The 25,162-nt window shown below is 38.4% G+C and overlaps 1 protein-coding gene across 2 annotated transcripts in view; it reads left to right on the top strand.

Moving 5' to 3' along the window:
- LOC134533534 (uncharacterized) overlaps positions 1-21,213 on the top strand; it is a 62,889-nt gene extending 41,676 nt beyond the window's left edge. For both annotated transcript variants that reach the window (XM_063371064.1, XM_063371063.1), the window contains exons 3-4: positions 9,964-10,080; positions 19,284-21,213. In XM_063371064.1, the coding sequence (XP_063227134.1) occupies positions 9,964-10,080; positions 19,284-19,459 (293 nt within the window). In that variant the 3' untranslated portion in view covers positions 19,460-21,213. The remainder of the gene's footprint in view (positions 1-9,963; positions 10,081-19,283) is intronic.
- The last annotated feature ends 3,949 nt before the right edge of the window (positions 21,214-25,162 follow it).

Below are 25,162 nucleotides of genomic sequence, written 5' to 3'. Positions count from 1 at the left end.
AGTACACGTAGGAGTGTAACTAATTTAATTAGTAAAACGAAGCGAGGAAAGAATGTTAGATATTAAAACGAAAATTTAGTTCAATTTTAAAATAATCTCAGATAATATTTGGATCTTAAAACAGCAATTTTTACATAAAATTTAAGTTTAGATTATGAATTATAATTATTTTTTTAACATTTCGGGTGGTAAAATGTACATCCATTGTACTTCTACACCACTGTGCCTTATGGTGCAAAGCCCACGCAAGCAAAGCTTTAGACTATTCAAAATAGGTGGCACTCGACTGCAAAACTTTTGACATCGGCAGATTTGGCCTTTATTTTACTTTTGTTTATGTATTAATCTCTTTGCCAGTTCTTGAGGTTTCTCTATGACATGCAATGTAAATCAAAGGCATAAGTAAAAAAAAAAATCAATCTTTCTCATTGCAAAAATCATTCAGGAACGTTTTTAATAAATTAACGATGGATATAATTTTTAACCCCCCCCCCCCCCCCAAAAAAAAGATCTGCGCAGTAAATATATTTTGGGTCCTGACATCAAACGGCTTATTTGCTAATATAAATGTCAAAACATGACGTGTCGTGACGGACGCAGCTAGTGCGTTGCTGAGGTTATGAATCCCGTATCACCTAATGTCTCACTTTCAATGCAGTATGTCGTTGAAATGAAATTGTCAGTTTAGTTAAATATTTTCTGTTTCAAATCACTACTTTGCATCTGATAACTTTCACCAGAATATGCATCTGGTGAAGTACCAATCGTAAAAAAAAAAAAAATCATTATTGTTTACTCAGCCTGAATTTCAGTTCTGTTGGTAGATCGCTAGCCAATATTGGCCTAGTGAGCAGTGTAAAAGAATCAGCCTGTATTCATCGTTATGCCATGTTTGGAACAAGTTCGAACTAATTCATCATTGATAAAAAAAAAAGGTGAGCCAAGGCTTTCGTAGCCGCTGCTAGGGCAGTATTGACATATGGTTGAATCTGCGTCCTGGTTTTGGAGTTCTGACGTTTGGCTGCCTTAGCTTCACCAGGGAGCGAGCATAAGGTGTTCGTCCAGTCAGGGGTGTGACTGTGTTAGTGAGGCGACGCTCGCTGGTGCTTCTAGCGCGGTGTCGCCTTTGAACTGGCGCGCAGTCTTCTCGTCGTGCACAGCGCAACTATTAGATCTGAGCGATAATCGTAATATAATAAGGCGGAGAAACGAAGGTAAATTGCAACGCAAGTCCTTTGAACGCTTTCTGGAATCTTTACTGGGAGTTTCATGCCTCAAAAAAATTATTCTGAAAACACGCGTTTTAAAATTTTTTCACTCTTCTATAAATGAAGTTTAAAAACGGAACTACTCATCTGCTCTCGGCGTATCCTTCAATGCTTTTCGTGAATATACGCCACTCGGGTATACTGAGCATTTATTAAATCACGTGGGTTATTCTCTGCACCCCGTGTGTGCGCCCGGGTAGGCAGAGGCTTTAGGGGAGTAGTAAACCTAAACTAGTATGCTTATATAAATTCGTGTTTTTGCTCATGATTTTTAATGAACCTGTGATACAACAACGGGTAATCTTTTTTAAATGTTGTTGCCATTAAATGCGTGTTTTTAAAAAAATGTTTTTAAGTCTAATTTATTTTTCAATCTTTGCATAAATTGACGGCCAAAAATATTGCGTTAAACATTATTGTATCAATAGTTATTAAGTAGCCATTGTCGTTAAAATGTTTAATTTAAGATATCATTCGTAAACCAATAGAAAGTTCGTTTTACAAGCAGACCTGAGATATTAAGGATGTGGGAAAAACCAAATATTTATTTATTTATGAATTATATCCTGAAAATAATTATTTTTACGACAAATTATACGTGCAAAATTTGTTTTACAAAATTGAAACACGATTTCATGCTCTCGATTAATGCTAGGATTGTAATATTGACTTTTAAGGTGCTCAAAACCATTGAATAAATAATATTGACTTATTAAAAATATTTTAAATTATAATATTATATATTCTATTTAAATTACTGAGAAAACTACAAAATTAAAAGTAGGAAATAATTAACGAAACTACCCCATTGAGAACTTGGGTACGCTGACTGCAAGAAGCAGCTAAACGTCATCTCCAGCGCCAGCGCACGTATTCAGTCCGGAAACCAAGGCTGGTTTGATGCAACAATTCCGTCACTTTCTCATGCAAGTGTCAATGACATATTATACGATATGTTTTACAGTTTCACATTTAGGGTGTACTCGTATTTCATACCTCCACGCTCTGATGCAACACAATTCTTTGTACATACGCCATTGCAGTTTTTCCCTGTTTGTCGTCGAAGAAATTCAAGAAAGCAAATTAAGAAATAAAAATGAAAACCTAAACCTACAGAGAACAAGCCTGAAACCGGTGATTTCCAACAATTGGATCCAACGATAAAAGTAAACAAGTATTATGGACAACACGAACACGTTGACGACAGCACAGATGAACACACTCAAACTTTAAAAATCAGACCGCACAAGAATTCCTTGAAAGGAATTTAGTCACGAAAAAAAAAATAATAACTGCGCCGTATAACACTGTAGGTTTCCTATGACAAAATAGTTGCGACGTTCGACACCAGTTGTCTAAACTTGTGTTCTGTACGTTTATTTCTTCATTTTTATTTCTCATTTTGCAGTCCAGAATTTTTTTTCCATGTTAAACAGTGCAAAACTGCAATGGCGTATGTCCAAACAATTGTATTAAATTTAAATTCTTTATTTCAAACAATCATTTGTGACGTTACCACTCGTTCTTCTTTCTCTTGTCTCTCACGATTCTCTTAAGCACAGTTTTTGATCCACTTATTACGAGTCAGGTGTTTTGCCCTTCTTTTTATTCCGCGTTCAATGTTGTATGCCTTAAAGCGAGTGTTGGCCCACGACTCTCTTCATTTTTCTTCAAACCAGGCTGATTGGCATGTAACTCAACATCCATCCAACTGAAGTTCAGTTCTTTTGTAAATAATAGTGTAGTTGATATTCTGGAACCTCATAGTTAAACTTAAGGTACTGTCGTAATCTTTACATTTATAGTCTACAGCTTCTCTTTCAAAATTATGATTACCATTTTTTATTAAAATTTTTGAACACATTTCCTGCTTCAAAAATTTGAAAGACTAATCAAAATAGCTCTGCTTTCTTCACGCCAGTTCATTTTAAAGTGACGTTGGTAGGTGGCTGTTGAATGTCACTTGAACATTGATTGTTTTACAGTATTAGTTCGAAGGTAGCTAGTATGTCACAACAGTAAAGTTCTTGTCGATTGGTCATGTTTGTAACTTAACGTGCCCATCGTAGTTTCTAAATATTCGCAAAACGGATAAATTACAACTCAGTTAACTTGACATTTAAAGATGTTTGTTGAAATGACCAGAATTTTACTTTTAATTTTCTTTGAAGTCAGTAAAACTTGTATACACATCATGTTGAACAGGCTGTTAAGAAAATGTAAATCTCCTAGACTAGAGGTTATGAAGGAAGGAAGTTTTGTATTACAATACGTTATAATGCACATGGCCTGTCTTCGTCCCTAGTGACTGCAGTTATTAGCAGATAGCGATTTGAAAACATTAAAATGGGTAGTTTCCTTAACTGTTTTGCTTCTGTAGTTCTGTGTTCTATCTATGATATAGATATAGATCGTGTAACTATGGTTAATTGTGTTTAAATTGTTTTATAAGTTCAATGTGTGATTATGTGTTTAATGTTGTTATTATTCGTATTTATTTTTAGGTTTAGTTTACTAAATTACTTGTGGAATTTTTGGATATGTTAACACACAGTGAATTTTTTCCAAACGAGTAATACCTTTTGGTTTAAACATATTTGTCTCAAATATATGTATTTTGAAAAAAAAAAAAAAAAAAAAAGGTAAAAATTGTGACTGTCGTACGTGTGGTGCATATGTAGTGGCCAAAAACATTTCACATTTAAAGGGTATATATTTTTTGTCACGGGTAAAAACCGCATTTTATCCACAATGCAGTATTCACAATAGCGCACGGCGTGACGCACAGGACGCGATGCGACAAGCAAAACATCGCGTGATTGCGAACATGAGACTCTCGGCCGCGCAACGATAAAAAATTGGCGATTAAATAGAAAACGTTTCTTGCCTTTTACGTGCGCAACAAACACACACGAAAGCCATCAACGCTTGCATATTGTTTTTCAATCGGTATGTTCGAGATAAATATTTTTGATTTTCTTTTTTGTTTGTGTTCAATTGGAAAAATCACTGGAAGCGAGCACATTTAATAGACTATAAAATTAAATTAATTACACAATCTTTAAAACTTTGCAAATGCTGAGAGTACTACCCGGGGGCGGACTTGCCTGAAGACCGAACAGGTCCAGGCCTAGGTATAGGGCGGCCAATCCGCGCGATGTCTGCTCGGCGACAGTGAGCACTGGGCGATAAGGGGCCGCTGGTACCAGACGGCCCTAGGGCGGCCACGACTGCTGGTCCACCTCTGGCAAGGACGGGTTCAGAATGAGGCTCAGGGAGGGGCCAAATAATTTTTCTAATAAATTTTAGTTCATTTAGAATTGAAATACCGAAAAGTAAGTTTAGTATGGTCTAATTAGCTTGCTGCTCTATTTAACAGTGGGTTGGAAGCTGAATAATAATTTTGTAGCTCTTATTTAGTCGTGTGCATTTGATTTCTGGTTAAAAAAAAAAAAGTCCTATTATATATAGCACTGCAGTAAAATAATACTTAAGTAATTTTGGAAAACTATGATTAGGAAAATCAGAAATTATTCGGGGTTGGAGGGGGGGGGGAGGGCATGCTGCTATGGCGCTATGGCCCCTGCTCTGGATCCACCAATGACCTCTGGTACTACCAACGCAACAGTTTAACCACTTCGAAACAAAATTCAGTCGTTCGTTTCAGCAACGTCGTCGCGCCCCGCCACGCGATGGAGGTATAAAATGTTTGTGATCGGGAGGTCTGTCGCGCCGACCCCGCGGACGTGTCGCTGTCGGTTGGACGGCTCTGCGCCGGGCCCGGGGACCGCAAGGCCCGCCGGGAGTCTCCGGGGGGCGGCAGGCAACTCCGCGCGCTCTCAGCGCAGCCAGCCGCAGCGCATATGCGATTACCCCGCACAAAGACAGGCGCCGATCTAATTTGCATGCCGCCCTCTTTCTCGCGAGGGCGGGGCTGAAAGGATTGGCCGAGCACGAGATTGATTCCCGTCAGCCGGGGCGTAGGGGAAGGAGGGGGAGGGGGGTGTCCCCCGACACCTCGCCGACTAATGGTCCGCCGGCGAGCAGACGATCATTCAGCCCAGGTGGCGTCTGCGACACTCGGTGCATCGCGCAGAGGCGCTCGGACGACGGCACCTTCGTGTTACCACTTGCGCAACATTTATCCATCACGGGTGTAAGTTATCCATAGACACCCTGGTGTGGGTAGGACTAATTTTGGCGTGGCCCCGTTTTGATACGCCACTTCAGCGCGGTTCGGAGATGAAATTCACTAAACAGTTAATACTATAAAGTTCCCCCTTTGTATTCGTGAACTTTGCTGGTTAGCGCCGTCCGCCACGGATGGCAGCACCGAGGTCGTTGCACGTTTCCGTTCCTTGTCTTCCGTCGCACTCACGAGACGACTCCCACCAAAACCGCGCTGCGCTGAGACGTCACACGCGAACTCTGCAGCCAGCTCGGCGGGAGAGGCATAGCGCGCCCCACGCGGGAGAACTGCCCTCGCCCCTTCGCCCATGCCCCTCGGCGAGCAGCTGACGACGTTCCTGGCTCTTGCCGCGGGCTCCTCGGTGATTGCTTCCCCCAGCTCCGCGCCTCGGCTTCCTCTCTTCTTCTCTATTAATTTGATTGTCCGTGACTTGCGCCGACGACCGGACACAATCTTCTCGTTCGTCTCCAATCACATCAGCTATTAGTGACAGCTATGCTGTTTCCGAACTGCAAGGACGCGACCTTCACCGACGCAGTCTTCAACCAAAGTCCCATTTAATACACAAAAGAAAGTTCCAGTTTTATTTACACTGCTTACAACAAATCATACATCGAATTGAAAGTTAACTAACCTGGTTCATTTAAAATTGTTCAATACGTGCAACTTTAGTCATGCGGCACACATCCAACCTAAAGTCATATTCATTCCTAAACCTTTGGTTAACATTTCCGGAGTAATGGAAGCAATGGCCTCTTCAGTTATGCGTCTCAGCTCTGGCAAATCATTAGGTAGCGGCGGTACGTAGACACGATCTTTTATAAAGCACCAAAGGACAAAAAAATGGCTTGGCTTTATGTCGGGTGAACGTGGAGGCCAGCGAAAAAGAGCTCAGTCGTCTCGAACACTACGACCAAGCCAACGTTCAGCTCTCGCACGCCACCTCCTCAGCACCTTCACGCGCTATTGCTGCAGCTTGAGGGCTCTCCTCGCCTCGGGGACTGCCCTTCGATACCCGGAGACTGCCCTTCGATACCCGGAGACTAGCACGGACAGTCACGCTCGCAGTCCAGCGACTGTGCACTGACTCGTCATTGGGCGCGCGATTCGCCGACAGCTTACGTATGCAACAACGCGTGCTTTTTTTGTCTAAATCAAGTGAAAAGAGGCAATCTGGTGCGGTATGCTCGTCGCAATACATAGAATACTTAATACCGGGTCGAAACTTGGATATAAATGTGCTGCGCTGTTTTGTGATATCCATCTGTGCGACTAATCTATTTACTCAGAAGGCTGAGAATATCGAGATATAGTTATTCGAGAACGGTCAATGGAAACTGGTGTTTGTTTTATACTTATAAAATTTATATTCTCGGCTGTTGAAACCGGCACTAAAACTCCCCAAAACATTTATAAAATATAAATAAATTGATAATTTTTTTCACCCCCCAGCATGATAACGATTTGCGGAAGATTTTTTTTCTATTGAAGTCTGAGAACTTTGCAGATAACCGTGTCACAGTGTGTACGATTTTATTTAAATAACCGTCGCTTTGTGAGTCACCGTATGTTCCAGCAAGCCAAAATATACGAGCCTGTTATTGGAATCTTTTTGGAACGGCGCCCACAGTTTAGACACCTTAATTAAAGGTTCAGCTAATGGTGCTGGGGACGTGGTCATCGCTCACTTGTCCCGCAGATTGATCGCGTATCCAACGTGATGTGATGAGCCATTATTCAGCGCCGGTGCGTAGGCTGGTCGCGTTACTTGTGTGTGCTGCGGGTTGCGTGCAATAATTTTCAGGCGTCGCGCCCCGCAGCGCTTGTTAAATCATTAGCCGAGCGCGTCATACAACTCTGATTCCCAGTTGTACTGAGTTTACTGCGAGCGTACTTGATACCAGAGCAAAACGAAGAAGAACCACGCCATGTATTAGTATGATTTAGTTCTCAAATTTTGCCTAAACAAGCTTAAAATTTCAGACTTTATTATTGCATTAGACATTATTGCAAATACATTATGTTTATTCAACGACAAAATAATTAATGAAAAAAAAATAACTTGATTGTCTTTCTTTCTTTTATCACTACTCTATTTATTGTTTCGTTTTCATCAGTTGCAATGTAAGCCCACTCAACGTTAATTCAAATATAAATGTGTCAAAATGTTTTTCCATATGAGTTTAAAAAAAATTTATTCATTGAATTAAAATTTGGCCAATATGTTATAAAAAAAGGTGTAACTTTGAGTTTTTTGTTGCTCATAAAATTTTACTTTTAGAAAATTCATATCTGAATGGACTGTAAAATAAGTTCTGGAGAATAATAAAATCAATAAAACTCTTCACTGTATTAAACTATACGCGGTATTTCAGAGATACTAAAAATATCTTATTATTTTAATATTTCTAACTAATTAATTCACCAAGTTTTAATTGATTCCTTCACCATTTAAGTGTAGCAAACCAGGCCTAGACTTCATTTATCAGGAATTACTCGAATCAATTACACTTTGAGCTGTAGTTATATAATTACTAATACATGTCTGAATTCTTCTAGTATGCCAAAAAAGGTGAAAAAATAATACAGAGATACAAGTTTACAAAATCAGACCTGAATCCTTCCACTGTTTAAAGCTAAAAAGAGCTCAGGGTAAAATATTTTTTTTATTTATTTTTATTTATTTTTCATAGCTGTCACATTTATGAAATAAATAAAAATCATAATAACAATCAATTATTGTTTAAAATAAAAGTGGTAATGTTCCCTGCCTTAATTTGGTGGCTTTAAAGAGTTTGGTTACTTTCGTTGCAAATGTCACTTAAACAGTATTTTACTTCAAAATAGCAGCGAATGCGACTTCAACTACTAATGGATTGGAATGAAGTAATAATTCCACATTTAAATGTTTTCCAAAAATATTTTTTTGGAATTGTTTGTGATATAACAAAGAAATAAATATATTTAATTAATCTTCGGTTTACTATCTAAAACTATTTAGATTTTTTGAATTAGAAGATTACGTATAAATGGACAATTTCTAGCGTAGGTTTTGCTAACAGGAAAAAATTTAATATATAATTATTTTAAAATCTTATACACTTTGATTTCATTTATTTTGATGAACTTTATAATTTCATAAGTTGCAGTAATTCAGCAGTTCTCAAATGCACAGTGTCTTTATTTAATAATTCGCGTCTCTAGTACTGGCAATTTGATGTTACAAGACGCCGTGACCTAGAGCACAGATATCAGAGTTCTATTCCCACATCACACCCTCAGCCTAGTTTCCCACTGGCAGCGGAGTTTGTGACTTTCTCAGCACGCTAAACACTAACGGCTGAAGAAATAAACTGAAAATTAAATACATCACCAGGTGCGGAAAATCATTTCCTCGCAAACTTCATATATTGTTTAGTGAAAGTGAGCCCTTTGTGTTAGCTCCATGGTTATGATATAATTTCACAACACAGTTGCTGTGCATTTCAATTTAATGAAAACTTAAAGTGAGTTACGTATGCGAATATTTTAATTCACCTTTTAAGCAGTTAGTATGTTAACAATTAACTCTCTAAAATTAAAATATTCACATAAACCTATATACGATACACCACAATATAGTGTGTTTTTTTATTTAGTATGTTGTTCCGATAAGTATAATTTAATTAGTATTCATGCACATGTTGGGAGGGGGCGATTTTCCCGATGAAAAATGTATAGCTTGTTTGAAATATAGCAACCAAATTAATTCATCGAAGAAGGTTGCCATGCAAATTTCCTTTTTTCTCTATTACATTCACTGAATAACTACTCTGATTCTATCTTAGTCTGTCTGTTTTCTTATTTTTTCTAATAAACACTAGATTTTGATGCGGTTTTCACTATCATTTAGAGAATATCTTCCGGAAAGTACAGACATCCTGATTTCGGCATACCAAAAATTTCCCGAATTCACTCTAGGAAAATGCTTAAAACAAATGTAATTGTCCATCTCGACGGGTCGTTACCACAACGCCGAAATACCACAACGCCGAACGTACAATAACGCCGAGTACCATAACGCCGAATTCCAAATTGACCGCAACGCCGACAGCTAGAAAACTGCTGTGTACCACAACGCCGAAAAATGTTGCTGCGGGGCGGGGGGGGGGGGGGGGGGGGGCACAGGAGCAAAATGAAAAACACTTGAATGAATTTGAATGCTAACCTTACCTAACCTAACCTTTGTGGCAGTCCTGCAATGACAATTTTCGGGGTTTATTTATTTCGGCGTAGTGGTAATTCGGCGTTGTGGTACGCAGCAGTTTTCTAGCTGTCGGCGTTGTGGTCAATTTGGCAATTCGGCGTTATGGTTTTCGGCGTCATTGTACGTTCGGCGTTGTGGTGCGTCTCCCATCTCGACCCACTGCAGTTGTCGACGAGGCATGAAAACAAACAAAGTGGTGTGGAGTGCGTGTGAGGAGGGAGGCGGCAGTGGCGTGGAGCGGCAGTGGCGCGGTGTTGCAGGGGTGCTGAGCAACATGCAGAACTTCTTCGAGAACCTGCGGAACAACCTGGAGAGCCTGGAGACTCTGCCCGCCGAGGAGAAGGATGTCCTGCTGGGCAGGAACATGCCGTCCGCAGGTGAGGCGTCCTTTCCAGCCCCTTCCCTGTCCGGAGCACACCCGCGCATTGCTTCGTTCTGCCTGCCCCACGTTGCGCGTCGCTCGAAACGAAGTGCCTTCTCCGGGTCAGAAAGCAGAGTAGCGTAACTTTGCTACAATTTAAAAAAAAAAAACCTAGAGGACACGAAATTGGTCCTCAAAAAATTTAAGCAGTTAATTTTGAACACAAAAAAAAATATTTGTTAGCATTTCTGCAAAATAAAAAAGTAATAAAAGATAACATATAAAATCTTATGAAAAATTTATCGTAAAACTATGGTACAATTTTATTTCTTCCTAAACAAATGTAGGAGAAATATCTACCAATTTGTATGTTAAATAACCAATGGTTTTTATTACAACTTTCATTACATGTCTAGGAACTATACTAAATAATATTTCAGAGTGATTCTGAAACAAAATATGACGACCATGCTCTGTTTAGTGTCTCGTTCTCTTGCAGATGGCATGTGGTTGATGAAGTTCTTCACAAGATTTAATTATTAATTTAATTGATTTCAGCTTAGTGAATTTGGAAAACATTTGAATGCATTCCAAAAAATTGGACCATATTTACTTTAACAACTCTTTCTAAATATTTTTTTTCCCCTTTTATAAGTTGGTTGAATCTGCTATAAGCAAAAGGTTATCGTGTGTAATGACCTTGAAAGCGCCGTGCAGGCGTGGTATGGTGAAGAGGCTTCGAGGCCCACGCAGCATGTTTTAGAATTTGAGCTTCAAGTCCAGTCAATCCGGAGGCCAGGCCATGCGCAAAAGTGAGAAATAAAAATGCATCGCAATGCCACTCATCAAACCATTAACAGCCACTTAGTCGTTTTATCTTTAACTTAAGACGAATGGTACTTTAAAGTAGTAAACGGCAGACACAAACAAAATGAAGCTAAACGACTGCTTCAAATATAATATAACCAGCTGGTTTCCAGAAGACGAACAAAGCTACACAATCTCTTGTCCAAACCTATTCAAAGCAATCTTAACAAAAATGCATGGGTACAAAGCGTACAAAAATCAATTTAAACACAAAACATTTTTGTTATTTTAGTTTGGCTTAGTCTCGTCAACAGAACTTCAGTTGGTGGGTGAGTGATGAGACAACTCTCTGACCGAACATAAAAACTATAAATGAAAACAATGGCATCGTTGTAAATGTGTGGTTGTTTTAACGCATGCACGGTCTGTGTCTATTTTTTTTGTCCTTACAACACGTGCACTGCTATTCTACATAGCTTACGACTGAAATATATATTCTTCACGAAATCCATCTTGGAACCAAACATAATTTTCTTCCTCGGTGTTGGCTGGTGTTGACGAGCGAGCAGGCAGTTGTTGATCATGTGGTGCGAATCAGGAGATGGCATGTCATGACCTAGTTGGTCACTATCTGTCCCCACCATCGTCCTATTGCAACACAAACCCTGATGGTCAATAAGTATGTTTTAGAATTTCAGTCGTCACACAGTCACTCACATTGAATACAGTCCTTTAAAACTGATTCCACAATCCAAACACTGTGCACCACAAGCAGTGGTTGTTTGTTATGCCCAGCAAAAATTGTGCAGATTATCGGCTGGACATGAAAGCGGCTTCACGTGGTATCCGTGCAGTACTGAATGCATGGCCAGCCCCTGAATTCAATGGTTTCTCTAAGGATCGATTACACTGGGCAAGTTTTCTGGCTACTAGTCGGCGAAAAATACGTGAACGAATGAGCTGGTCGCTACTGTCTCATCAAATGTGGATTAATTACACTCTTAGATCATGGAGTGAGGCGGTATTTTTTTTTTTTAAATTATGTTTCAATCCCTTGACTTTTCAAATTTTTATTTGGTTTTACTACTAAGATATTTTATTTTTTTATCTTCCAGTAGGGAACAAGTCTTTTAGCAGCGACTGAACTCTCGCGCGCGCGGCCAGATAAAATATCTCGCCCAGTGCATTTGAGTCCAGTGTGCACGAGAAAGAGTGAAGCGCGCGCATGTCTGCATGTGCATGTTGAGTGTGTAGACACGCACCCACGCCTACCAACTTAAAACGGAGAATTTTTTTAACTTATAGAAAAAAAAATTGATTTTGCTACCGTTCACGAATATCGATAAGAAGTTCCGCTAAAAGTTATATTTCTCAAATCGATGTGAATAAATTGATGAATGCTTGTTTGACATTTGATTGTTTTTTTTTAATATTCATCAATATTACAATCAAATTTACGTATTACAATTACGTGTACAAAAGAGTATTTTTTGAGCTCATCAGTATGTACGTTTTAACACACACTTTAAATTTCTTAAGTTTTACTTACCTAGGGGAGTTTCGGTAGAAATACATAATAAAAACACATATTACTTCGTACACAAATAAAGCAACTTCATAGTCGCTACGTACTAAAATCAACCGATGGTTATAGAAAATTCCCAATACTGTTTGCATAAAATTGTTGATACCTCAAAATTCTAGCTTGCCGCGTAAACAAGGAATAGAGTGAAATGCTGACATGAAAATTCTACCGGCCTTTGTGATTATCTGTATCTTGTTTCTGGTTTTTCAGGCCAAGAGTGGTCACAAAACTACTGAGCTGACTGTGTGCTTTGGATAAATACCCTCAGCAGTTATCTTCCCATCACCATATTGTCCACTTACAAAGCCCAAACGTGTGTGTCAGAATTTACAATATGTTCATGCTTACTCATCTCAACTATTTTAATATTCGTTTTAGAAATTATTAGTTTCTTTTACTTAATATGCATTTCCTCTGTTTCTTGGACGACACCAAAGCGCACCTTGTCTTTCGACTCAAGAAGATAAGGTGTCCTTGTCATAGTGTTCACTCTGTACCCCTTTTACAATCACAGGCAGTGACATACCACCCAGTAAACATGTTTTATTGTACGAACCGATATCCTTCCTTCTGTATCTAGGGTTGATCAACTCAAATCTTTTTCCAGTTGTAAATGATTGTTTTTTTTTTCCTTAACTGTAAATTTCTGAATATCCTATCATTTCCGCTTTAGAAAGTACGGTCCTGTCCCTCATATGTCCCTTGCTACAGCCGCTTAATCCTTTGTTCCGTTAAAACATTGCATGAAATCAGGCCCATTTTTTCGTTAATGTTATGGGTGTATAGCCTCTGTTGGGCCATCTGCATCCATTACTTATCGCTAACTATTTAAATATTTTATAATTCATTAATGCAGTGCTTCAATGGTTCTTGAGAGAGGCATAATCATATTCCCCTCACATAGATAAAAATAATAATTTTTAAATATGACAAATAATTTGGAGAAATATAAATATTGCGAAATTTTTAATTTGATTACTAAAATAATTTTAACTTACAACATTAATTACACCTTTTTCTCATATCCTCAACATAAGTTTATTTTTATTTATCTTCAGCTAGTTCATTGAATTAAGTAAATGTTGTTTGAAAATCTCCATTATTTTTACGTAACTAGACCTTACTAATTCCTCTTTAATCTTATGTACAGAATAATATTGAAAACTATTTGGATCTATTATAATTCTGTGCTTGGTAGACCTAATGAACCAAACTCAATGTAAAAACAATCAACTGAAATATTGAACAGTGAAATATTTTACACTCTTCAAGTTACATCTTTAAAAACTATGTAATATAGCTTTATTAATTAACATTTCGCGTTTTAAAAATCTTTAAATAAAACAGGTTTCTTTTTTTTTTTTTTTGAGTGTAAACTGACCCGTTCATATTTTAAAAACTATTTATCAGGAGAGAAATACATCTGTTCTAATAATAAATATTTTTGTTTCCTTAAGAAAAACTTATTACAATAATTTTATTAAATTACTAATAAACATATCTGCCGTAATTTTACTAACTTTTAAGTTGTTTTTAACCATCATTAAGGGTAATGTAAATAAAGGATTTAAATACTGTTATGAAGTACTTGCTTCGTTTAAAACAAAGTTGTGTTGCGTTTTCCTGTGAAGGCTGCAAAGGCAGACAGCAAGCACGAGTGAGACGCCCCAAACACATTCTGAGCGCCCGCGTCCACAGAATCGCTGGTGAGACTACAGCATCGTTGTTGTGCAGTAGCGTGTCTGGTGGCGGCTAGTCGCGCCACAAGTAGTTAGCTGCTGGTAGTCTGTGATACCTGTGCGACACGTGTCGCAGTTAGGCCAGTCCTGCTGCCCGTGTAGTTTTAGTGCTCGTGTCAGTAGCGTCACGAACCAGGTAGTTCATCTGCATTTCTCGCTTCAGTTGTTGCTGTCTGCCTGCATGACTGTTAGTCGAGCATTGTCTCCATGTTCACACCAGCATGAAATAACTTGTTTCCCAAGTACACGAAGTGATTATTGTGTTCGCAGCCACGTTATCAATTTCAATAAGCTTTCCGGCATGGAGGGAAAATGTTAATATCCTCTAGAATATATTTGTTAAAGTGCTCACAGGTGGTAATTCCCAATAAATATAAGTGTCATTTCATATGCATGTCTACTTATTACCTCTGTTAGATTCCCTATGGTTATAAAGCCCAGAATTCACATCCACAAATTGTTCGATGAACACAATATTAAATAGTTTACAGCGATTAACGAGGATGACGGATCATAATCCGGCCAGTGCTTTTTCAAGTATCATTTAGAGAGTTTATCGGGTTTTCCGAAGCAAAGTATTTCTCATTTGCCGTCAGCAATTTTTGGCTCGTTTTCCCGTCAATTCATTGACTGCGGAGTTAACGCAAGTCTTGCGATTTGTGGGATGTTTCTTACTAGCCCCGATGAGCGTATTTACCATCGTATCTATACGTTTTATCCCTGACTTATAAGCCTGTCCATCAGTAAAAAATATAATCTATTGGTTAGAACCAACACGTCGTTATATTCTCACGATTGCGACTAGACTCAAATCCACGACCAAAGTGAGTTAAGGGCGTATTTACTAGGGTGAGTAGAAAAATGAAGATATTTTATAACCGCTATAGTTATTAAAATCGGTTGAGACCTTCAGATTGCGCATCGTACTCAAAATTTATATACTATATTTGATGAATCCAACCTTATATTTAAATTCTAATATTACTTAAAATACCACGATCAAAATTCCATAGTTTCGTATGATAATTTTATAGTTCAAAGAAGGCAAATAAATTAAAACATCGTTAGTATTGCCGTGTTTTCCGTTCTAGCGCCGTATTATTTACGTCTCCAAATTTAATGCCGGTAGGCATGACTACATACACATACACATAATTCATGAAACGTATGTTTCAATTGGCCGTAAGTAGGCAGTGGATGTGTCTTGCCTTGCTCCCGCGGTGAAGAGAAGCAGTCTGCCGGTCGCCGATAGATCTTCCACACCCACGAGTGTTACACCTCCGCGAACCCTCAGTTGGCGCCGGATATCTGCAAGCACCCTCGTGTTAATTCAATTCATTTTTAGGATTCTTGGGTGTTCATGACTGTTTGTACATAATAAAGTCATTGGCTACAATTTTGTTGTATTTAGGAATAATTTCGTGGATATGCGCCATGCGTCATTGAAAAACCTTAAAAACGAACACCAAGACGAACAATTCAAAATCAGTTGTTGCAAATGCCACATGCATTGACGGTACAGATATAATTCCGTGGAAGGAATTCAGTCAGAAAAAAATAATAACGGCACAGACGAACACAGAGGACTGTCAACGACGAAACAGTTGAAAAAAAAACAGTAAATAGAGAAAAACAACAACCTTGGACAACCCAGTGACGCACAGACGAGCCAGACGATGGAACTGAAGAGATAATCTTGACAACACGACGACAGCATGGATGAACACAGTAGGCTTTCTGTGATTAAAAAAAAGGTTGATATTTTTCTGTGATAACCAGCGTAAACCAACATTGGCGTATGTCCATTAAATTATTTTTGATCAGAGATCTCCTTTTTTCAAGAATCAGATAAGTTTTTTTCTGTTGTAGTTGTAGAAAAATAAACTCAACCGTCGCCGGACTTGCAGATATCCTGTAGCTGGATCGCGTCGACACCTTTTGACACCGGAGATGCTGGATCCCGACATGCGTCCCCTTTCCCCCCTCTGCCCGCTCGGTCATGCGTCTTCCGTGTCTCAGCTGTGTCCAAGCACGCACACCCCTACATCCCTTAGCAACTGCAGCCACAATGTAGAGGACGCCTTTTTAATGGATGGATAGTATCCGAATACTTTAACTGCTAGCACCACCTGTTGACAGTTGGTCGTACACTGATGTGCACGTAGCCATTTTGAGTCGTGATATCTACGAATATTCAGCAAAACGTAAATGACAAAGACCAATTTTTAAAACAATACGTTGAGTGGATGTTACAAATGTCAGCTATCAAAATAAAAAATTTATTGTGAATCTCACAACATTAGAAATACTTATAATGAGAATTAAATACTTCCGTTAGTTTAAGTTTCTCTTTCAGTAAATTTTAAAAACGTTTTTATTTGTCTCTATTTGAGTTATCACGTATGCTTACAACGTTTTAAACCAATCTTACGGAAAAAGATCTGAAGTAATGTTATATACAAAGAAAATAAAACACGATACCGAAGGTAGAGGACGTAGGGACGCATCAATGGATGCCAGTGTCGCATCCCTAGAAATCTCGATTTTAGTGGAAGCGTGAAGGGATGGATTGTGAGAACTCGGATGCTACGCAAAGACGGTCGCGTCCACTACGGTGCACTTCTAGTGGATCCCTTACGCTAGCATTCGCATACAGCTTTTGCCTCGCCTCGCGCTTGAGGTCTCCGCTTGCAAAGAGAACTGACATTATGTCCGCGGAACACTGCCGTGTTAGGGTTAGGTCCTGCCATCATCAGCGCAGTCACGTCTGTCCGATACGTCTTCTGTAGCAGCGAGCCGCATTCACTTGTCCGATTCATCTGATTCGCATAATAATGCACAGAGGGTAGCATCGTAGATTGCTACTGATATATCGGCTTTACTCGAGAACTTCATAAAAAGATAAAGATTAATGTTAGGTAACATGTATTAATGGAATTTTCGTTATTTTTTTAAAAATAAGAGCTTAATATATTTGGGCCAAATGTTATTTTCATGCCTACACACGTTTATATTTTTTTAATACATCTTCGGGAACTTCATTTATCTTTCAAAGGAATTTAACGGAAAACAAATACAACAAAATGGTGCCCAAGAAGAAATGATAGAAACCTACTTTCAAAACGCTTGGAAATAATTATTTTAGCGTGCTATTACATTTTTTGTTTGCACTCATAGTTCATGACGTGGGATGCATATGATGCTGATTGACCTGTGTGAACTCCAAAGTTCAAGTTCGCCCAGCTCCGGTCAGGCATATTCGCTCTACGCGTCTGTACCGTCAACACCTTACGTCGTAGGTTACGTTAACCAGTCTAATGTCATATCGACACTGGCACCATCAGCTCTGACACAGCATACAGACGCAACTGCACCAATGTTACAAGCATGTCGCTGCACAAGTCCAACATTATAGAAAGTAACTCAGGTTGATGTCCGTTTGCATGCTGCACGATGTAACGACATGTGTGGTGATCTTTTCCATCTTTTATTTACTGTTTGCTTGCCATTCTGAGTTTAGATTCCAATATGATGATGTTTACGGGCGCGAATAGGAGATAACACAAATACTGATGAGATATCTGATAAAAGGAGATGGTCAAATCGGTTTGCCTGATAATTTGTGTCGTACAGTACTTTCACCTCAAGACCTCATTTCTTCCGTTTATGGTGATCAAATGCAAACAACTCTTCATGAAAACTCTTGGCTTTGTAAAAGGGCTTTATCGACACCTCGAAACTATCAAGCTTTAAAAATAAACTCGGACATACTGTTGTTGAGGGAGAGATCTTCCTTTTATGGCATCATGCTCTAAGATGACTCTGCACAAGAGGAGAAAAAACTGAACCCAGCAACGTATATAGCATAGTGCTCTCTTCATATATGTTTGACCAAGTACATATTCTCTGTCATTTTGCGTCAGAAAAGTCTCACAACAATGTTTCACGAAAACGCTGCATTAAAATTCAGCTTTGAAATTTTATTCTCTTCGCGCCCAAAGAAGTTTCACTTAAAAAAAGATTCGACAGAATTCCTAAAAAGTACTTTGAGTTACCTTTTTTTTTTTTTGTTGTTGTTGTACAGATCTATAGTTTTGCTCCGATCTCTGATGAATTTTGCCATTTCAATGTTGATGCTTTCTTCGTTTCCATGGCAATGGCTTTTGCAACCACAGTGGCGCACCCACGAGGAGGGGCGTGTATAATGAACAGTGCGAGTGCCGTAGCGAAGCACGGATACTCCAGCTAGCTGATAATAAACGGGACGCAATTCGATAAATGATGTATGTTACTCATAATCTTCTATGTAGGTATACAATAAATTGTCTAAATCTGTATGGGGAAACTAAGAATTTCATTAACAGATAGAATAGCAGCCCTGCGATTTATTTTTAGGGCTTTGTAGCATTTCATTTAGCTGATATAACGATGCGAGCTCAGGAAAAAAGCATATCAATGTTGTGTATTCTGTAACTTGTAGTATCACACATATTACGTATCAAATTCACTCATATTTCACCAATATTCCGACCACCGAATGAAATTCCTTTCAGAAAGCAGGCCGGACACACTCTATGCCATGTTGTTTTCTTCGTTTTGTCAATATTCAGCTCATGCAACACGATATAAAAACTAATCAAAGTTCCGTTTATCATTATTTAAAAGTAACGAAAAATACGCAAAATAAAATACTGAATCTGTTACATATAAGCAAACTACAGTAGCTTGAAAAATTTTAATAATTTTTCCAAGGTTTTATTATTAAAAAAAACTTGCTCACTACTCCGTATAGCATGGAGTTATGAATAAATTGTCAAGAGACGGCTTGCTGCGACGTAGTTGAAGTCACCAAAAGTCCCGCCCAAAAATTGAGTAAATGGCGCTTGATAACATCTGATGATCGTTAGTATGCATGAATTAGAATCTCCCGTCATTTAAAATAGTCACATTGGAAAAAGTAATTTCAAAACTGTTTCCACAGTCCAAACGACTACGCTTGTGCCAGTGTTTCGGGCGTCCGCCCAATAATGCGCAACAATCAGCTTCACGCGATGACCATGTGAGCATGCAGACGCGGGGTTGTTGCAGACAACGACCGCAGCATGCGGCCGCGCGCCACCGCCGCCTACCTGCACGCGCTGCGCAACCACCGGCCGTCGCACAAGATCCGCAACTTCGTGTCGGCGCCCGAGCCGGCCAGCCTGCGCAACAGCAACATGCACGACCCCAACTACCTGTGGACCGGCCTGGGCAGGAGGCGCTGAGCGCCCGACCTCCCAGCCTCGCTCGTTCCCTCGTTCACCCTCAAGGCCCCTCCGCAATCAGCGCAGCACTGTCACAGCACTATACCGCATACACGTGCGACTCTTCTGCAGGGTCTGTCTGGTGGAAGGTTCAAATTCAAATACGTAGTGACTTATTGCTCAATAGAAAATATTTAAACTATTCCAAAATTAACATTTAATACTGTTTTGAAATTAAAAACTTCATGTTCGATATAAATGAGTCGTAGAAGACAAATTTCTGGTATGCCATTCTACAAAATATCTGGCTACCAAAATAAAGTGAATTAATCTTCGCTGGTTTTGTTGGCCTGACAATAGCTTATGCATTACTTCTCACAATCAATGTGTATGTTGGTAGTACATTATGGAAGCTACTGTATAGCGAACGGTCCCAAAAAATACTTCCAAAACCTGGTCTCAGTCTCGGCAATAAGAGTTTCTCTCCCATGCACTAAACTAAAGCTGGACTCCAATAATCCGTCTCTTTTCCGTTCGCTTCCCCTCCGCCCGGATAATCACGTGACCTCAAGCCAATCTGAAGACGCAAAACATTCCATCCGTCCGACAATCAAAAGCTTTCCAATCTTTAAAATTTTGACGGACGTAAAAAAAAAAGGTATTCAACTGTGATTGTTTTTTCAACGTGCATTTAACACATTTTAAATGTTGATGTTTGCTAAAAAAAATTTACTGAGACATACAAGTAATCAATCTCGCATGATTAAACTGTAAAAATATTAATAGCTAAAAAAATTGAGTTTAATAAATTTTAAGAGTCTAACTCATGAACGTCAATATAAATTACCTATTCAAGAGAAATTTTCACCACAATTTGAACCTTCTAGTCTGTAGTCAGCATCTAAATGGAAAAGTATTTGATGGACGTGCAGATCATTGTGAATCGCTCGGCTTGTGACGGACTGACGGATGGTGACGGACGGACACGAAGTCTCATGTTGTGTCCAGCTTAACACAGCAGCCTGGCTACACTTAACCCAATTCCTTTGTTTATTTTGGTTGTTATAACCTTAGAAATATTAATGTTGCAGTAGTTGGTAGTGTATAAATATAAGGAAACAAATTAGTATTAACGGAAGAAAACCCATAATAATGCAGGCATTACAAAATTAATTGCAGAAATATATATATATTTTTTCTCCTTCGGAAATTGTACCGTGATGTTTATAGCTAAACTCCAAATGAAAATAATAATCGGCACAGTCAAATCAACACACGCAATTCCTTATTTATTAAATGTCCTCAAATGACGACGTAGTAGGACGTTAAGAGCTTCTGATTGGCCGAAAACATATCACGGTTTTAGCAATAACATAGTATTAAGCGAGGGTTAAAGAGCAAACTCTACTTAACACTAATGCCGAGCTTGTGTAAATGCTTATCGCAATGTTCATTGTAGATAGTTAGATTGTATTACATGGAGTTCAACTGTTGTGTATAATATTGTGTTGTGCTTGTGAAAAGCTTATGTTGATTGTGGCTGGGCCTTTAACAAATATATATGCTATATACATCTATCTTACTTTCAAAGATAAAGATAAATAAGTTAATTAAAAACATTCCTACTTTTCTCGTTCCAAGTTTAACATGTATTGACTTTAAAACTGGTATGTAAATGTTGACAATTTTACTGATAATAAACAGTGTTATTTTTATATTAACATCTGTGTTTTTTTCCCCATCCCTAAAAATCTATATTCAGTGAAAAGCTATCCTGAGTACTTACAAAAGTGAAATGGAGGCTGTTTGCCACGATACCCATACACCAATTACTGGGGAGAAAAGAAAAAGAAAATGGGCTAACGAAGTGTATTTCTACGCTGTGGAAGGGGGTATGTATGTATATATATATGCATATATGTATATATATACATATATATAATATATATACATATATATAAAATATAAATGTAAACAGACGAGCTCAGTTCTCCTAAATCCATTATATTACATTTTGACGAGAAAACACTGCCTTCATTTGAAATACTAACAAAAAAAGCTTGATAATTTGTCGTAAGTTTATGCCAAATCATGGAAGTAGATGGATTGCAGTTGATACTGAGAATAATATCGTTCAGTAGCCATAATTCACTATACACATTTGCAAATGTGCAGTCCAGTTATGGACATTTTTGAATTGACATCTCGCAGTCTTACACTAGATATCCCAACTGACAACATATCATGACACTTATAAATAATTTGAAACTCCAGAACACTGCAATGCACTATACAGTCGATGCCTGCAGGTTCACATTACGAGGCGATTCATGTCCGGCGTTACCTCTGCCTTCAGTTCATTGGCGGTTGTTGTTGGGTGAATGTAGGCCTCCGCCTCCAGACAACCACACAGGGAACATGAAGTCTGGTGTGCGTGCAGACCACACAGCTCAACAAAGCCATCGAGATCACGTAGTTTGGAAACAGTCCAGTGATCTCGTGGTATGAGTCGTTCCCCACACCTTGTTGAAACCACACATCCGTATTTGAAAGTTGGGTTAAGTTTCGAGTTTCCATTTCACCGTTGCTGTAACCTCTAGGATTGCCTTCTTACAAACGTAGGGGCCACCAAAGGGGGAATTACAATAACCCGTCGACTCCGTACGTCATGCGTCCGTCCGTCACTTTTTCATCCGTCAAAGCCACGCATCTAGAAAAGCGATTTACATGATTTCAACCGTCCGTCAAAATATTTTCCCAAGTGCTACCGACAATCAGTTTTTATCTCTCGGAGAATTATTTTTATGTTTACTATTAACGTCGTGTTACGTTAGCGTACCGTCGGAAAAAGTTAAGAGTCGTGATTGAATTGTTTGGAAATGAGTTTTAAGAACAGCAATGTTACTATACGAAATATCTGAACGATCTAATAAAACCACATGCCCGTATTCTAGTGACAACTGACTGTCGCAGCTAAAACCATAGATATAATAAATCCGTCCGTCAAAAGTATGAGTTTCCCAAACTTTTGACGGGCCGACGGATGAAATTTTTCGTGCCCTCCGATTGGCTGCAGGTCACGTGACCGACGGACGGAAGACGTAGGTGACAAACTACTGATTCCGGCCTAACACCAAATTCTAAAACAGCACATCAAAGCTAATTTATAAACCGCACACCACATAAGTAAAAAAAAAAAAAACTTTTAAGACCCAATTATGGAACTGTATGCATAACTTAAAACATTAAAAATGTTTTGTCAAAATATCTGTACTTGCAACTATTATTTTTTTTAGTTATAAGCATACAGACAATGAACATGTTTTCTTTTTCTTTCAAATAAGATTTTCTCTTGGTTTTAATTAGAAATTATATTCATGACGGTATCGAATAAAAATTCTATAGTTACAGACAAACTTCCCGTTGTAACTTTACTGTGCGTACGAACATAGGCTAAGCATTTACTTAGTTTAATCACCATCAGACGCCTTCAATCTTCGAGACAAATCAAAATTGGACAACTTATTGAGACCATATATCTTAAATGACTCTTTAAAAAGTGCATGTTAAGTTTTTATAGTAACGGATTCTTTGGTTGGTTAAAGCTGCGTCAGCAAAGGACGCATGGGTGCTATTCGGAAACAGGTACCGGCACGTTGTAAAGTTACAACTACGAATAACGGACAGCAGTGCGCCTGTGCTTGGCTGGGCGGAGAAACGGACGTATGCAGTCGAGGGTAAAGAGCATCGCCGACAGACGACGCAGAGTGGCCGAAGCAGAGAAGGGTTGCAGCTTGCCGAGCTCGCTTTACTGCATTTTAGATGGCTGCGTGTGTTCCAGGCCATCTGCCTGGGACCTAGTCGTGAATTCGCGCTCGGTTATGGCCGCGGGAGAGAAACAATATTGCTGAAAGGAAGAGCTGAGAAACGTTGTATAAAGTGTTCCTATAAATAAATAGAAGTAGCGTCATGGCTGGAACAGAAATTTGCGAAACTTCATACACGTTCTTTGAACGATGCTTGCAATGCGGAAGATTGTTTCGAATCATAATTTGGACGAACACCGCTGCTAGCATTCGTTCATCATTCAAAACCTGCTATATATTTACCGGTAATGCATGTCAATTCTGAAACTGGAAAAGAAAATGAACCAACCTTCTATCTAACTAGCAATGGTGTGTGTCCAAAAAATAATAATTAAAATAAACTGTTAGACATGTCTACTTGCGCACATACAATTTAACACGAAAGTCCGAACAAATAAGTGAATAGGGATTCCCGAGGTAATAAAAAATATAAAACACCTATTTTTTAAAGGTTGGCATCATGAACAAATTATGTAATACCGAGCTGTTCTACGAATGATATTGAAGATGGTTACGAGGTTAGCTCACTTTTTAGTGGCATCTTCGATTGCAACTTAAAATTCAGTGTACAGTCTCTTTACTCTAGATATTTACTATCCAACCTAAACTGACATTTAAATTGTAGTGAATCAGCAGATGGAGTTAAATAACAGGTTGGGGAACATATTAAGTAATTTAGAAAACTTTTTCTTATTAATAAACATAACAGTGCAATGGCATATTTATGACTCATTAAAGGGAGGTGGGCGCACAATAATTGTAATTGTATAGATTCTTCCTTTTCAACATCTTTTAGGCTATTAATAATCACATTTAAAAATTACTTACTCATTCCCAATTTTCTCATTGTTACTAGTGATGAACATACGGGATGAGACAGAATTCTACCAACAAACTTCAGCTGCAAGTACATCAAGCAAAAACAAGTAGAAAACATGTATGAATTATTTTCTAAAGTGCTTCCCAAGACTTATACATCTGTACACCTCTGAAGTTGCATCTAAACCATCCGTTTATTGAGGAAAAAAATTCAGTGTTTATAATGGAATGCCAAGTGTCTGGATAGTTTAATTTTGAGCCAAATTCTACAAACACTGCAAATTATGTCACTGAAGTAAAATTATTTGATTGAAATCATTTAGGGTAACACTCTTATTTCCCGTAATTTTTTGTGATGACGAGAGTATTGTTATTTTTAAAGGCATGTTAAAAGTAACAAAAAATGTTGCTTTTTTTTTGTATTATCTTTACCCCACCGTTTTTGAGAAAAAATAGTGTAAAATTTAGAACTAAATACTTCATCGCCTTGCAGGAGCGCAACACCTACAACAATCAATTTGAAACCGCTGCCTAAAATCAGGGGCACTGATTATTAAGTGATGTACATGCCAATGAAGGTATTTTGAAGAAAGCATTGACCTAAGAATAGAACCAAAACAACTGCAACATAACTTAAAAGCACATGCAAAACGAACCATACATTTCATCAAACACCATATGACGTTTGGTTTGTTACATCTGCAGTTGTTTTAGTTTAATTATATAGATCCAATGTTTTATTTGAAGTACCTCCATTGGCATGTTGGCCGCTGTTTCAAACTGAGTGGTGAGTGTTTCACACCTGCTAAGCATTAATGTATTCTATTATAAATTTTATAGTAGTTTTTCTCTTAAAACGGTAGGGTTAAGGGTACAAGGCGACATTTTTTGTTACTTTTGACGTAGATTAACAATCAGCCTTTAAAAATCCCCATTATTCCTCCTTGTTACAAAAATGAATGGGAAATGAGGTTGTTGTTACCCTAAATTATTTCAATTAAATCATTTTATTTCAACGAAAAGATTGGCAGTGTTTGTT

The sequence above is a fragment of the Bacillus rossius genome, chromosome 6, assembly GCF_032445375.1.
Source record: "Bacillus rossius redtenbacheri isolate Brsri chromosome 6, Brsri_v3, whole genome shotgun sequence".
Classification (NCBI taxonomy): domain Eukaryota; kingdom Metazoa; phylum Arthropoda; class Insecta; order Phasmatodea; family Bacillidae; genus Bacillus; species Bacillus rossius.
This window is presented reverse-complemented; position numbering and strand designations above follow the sequence as displayed.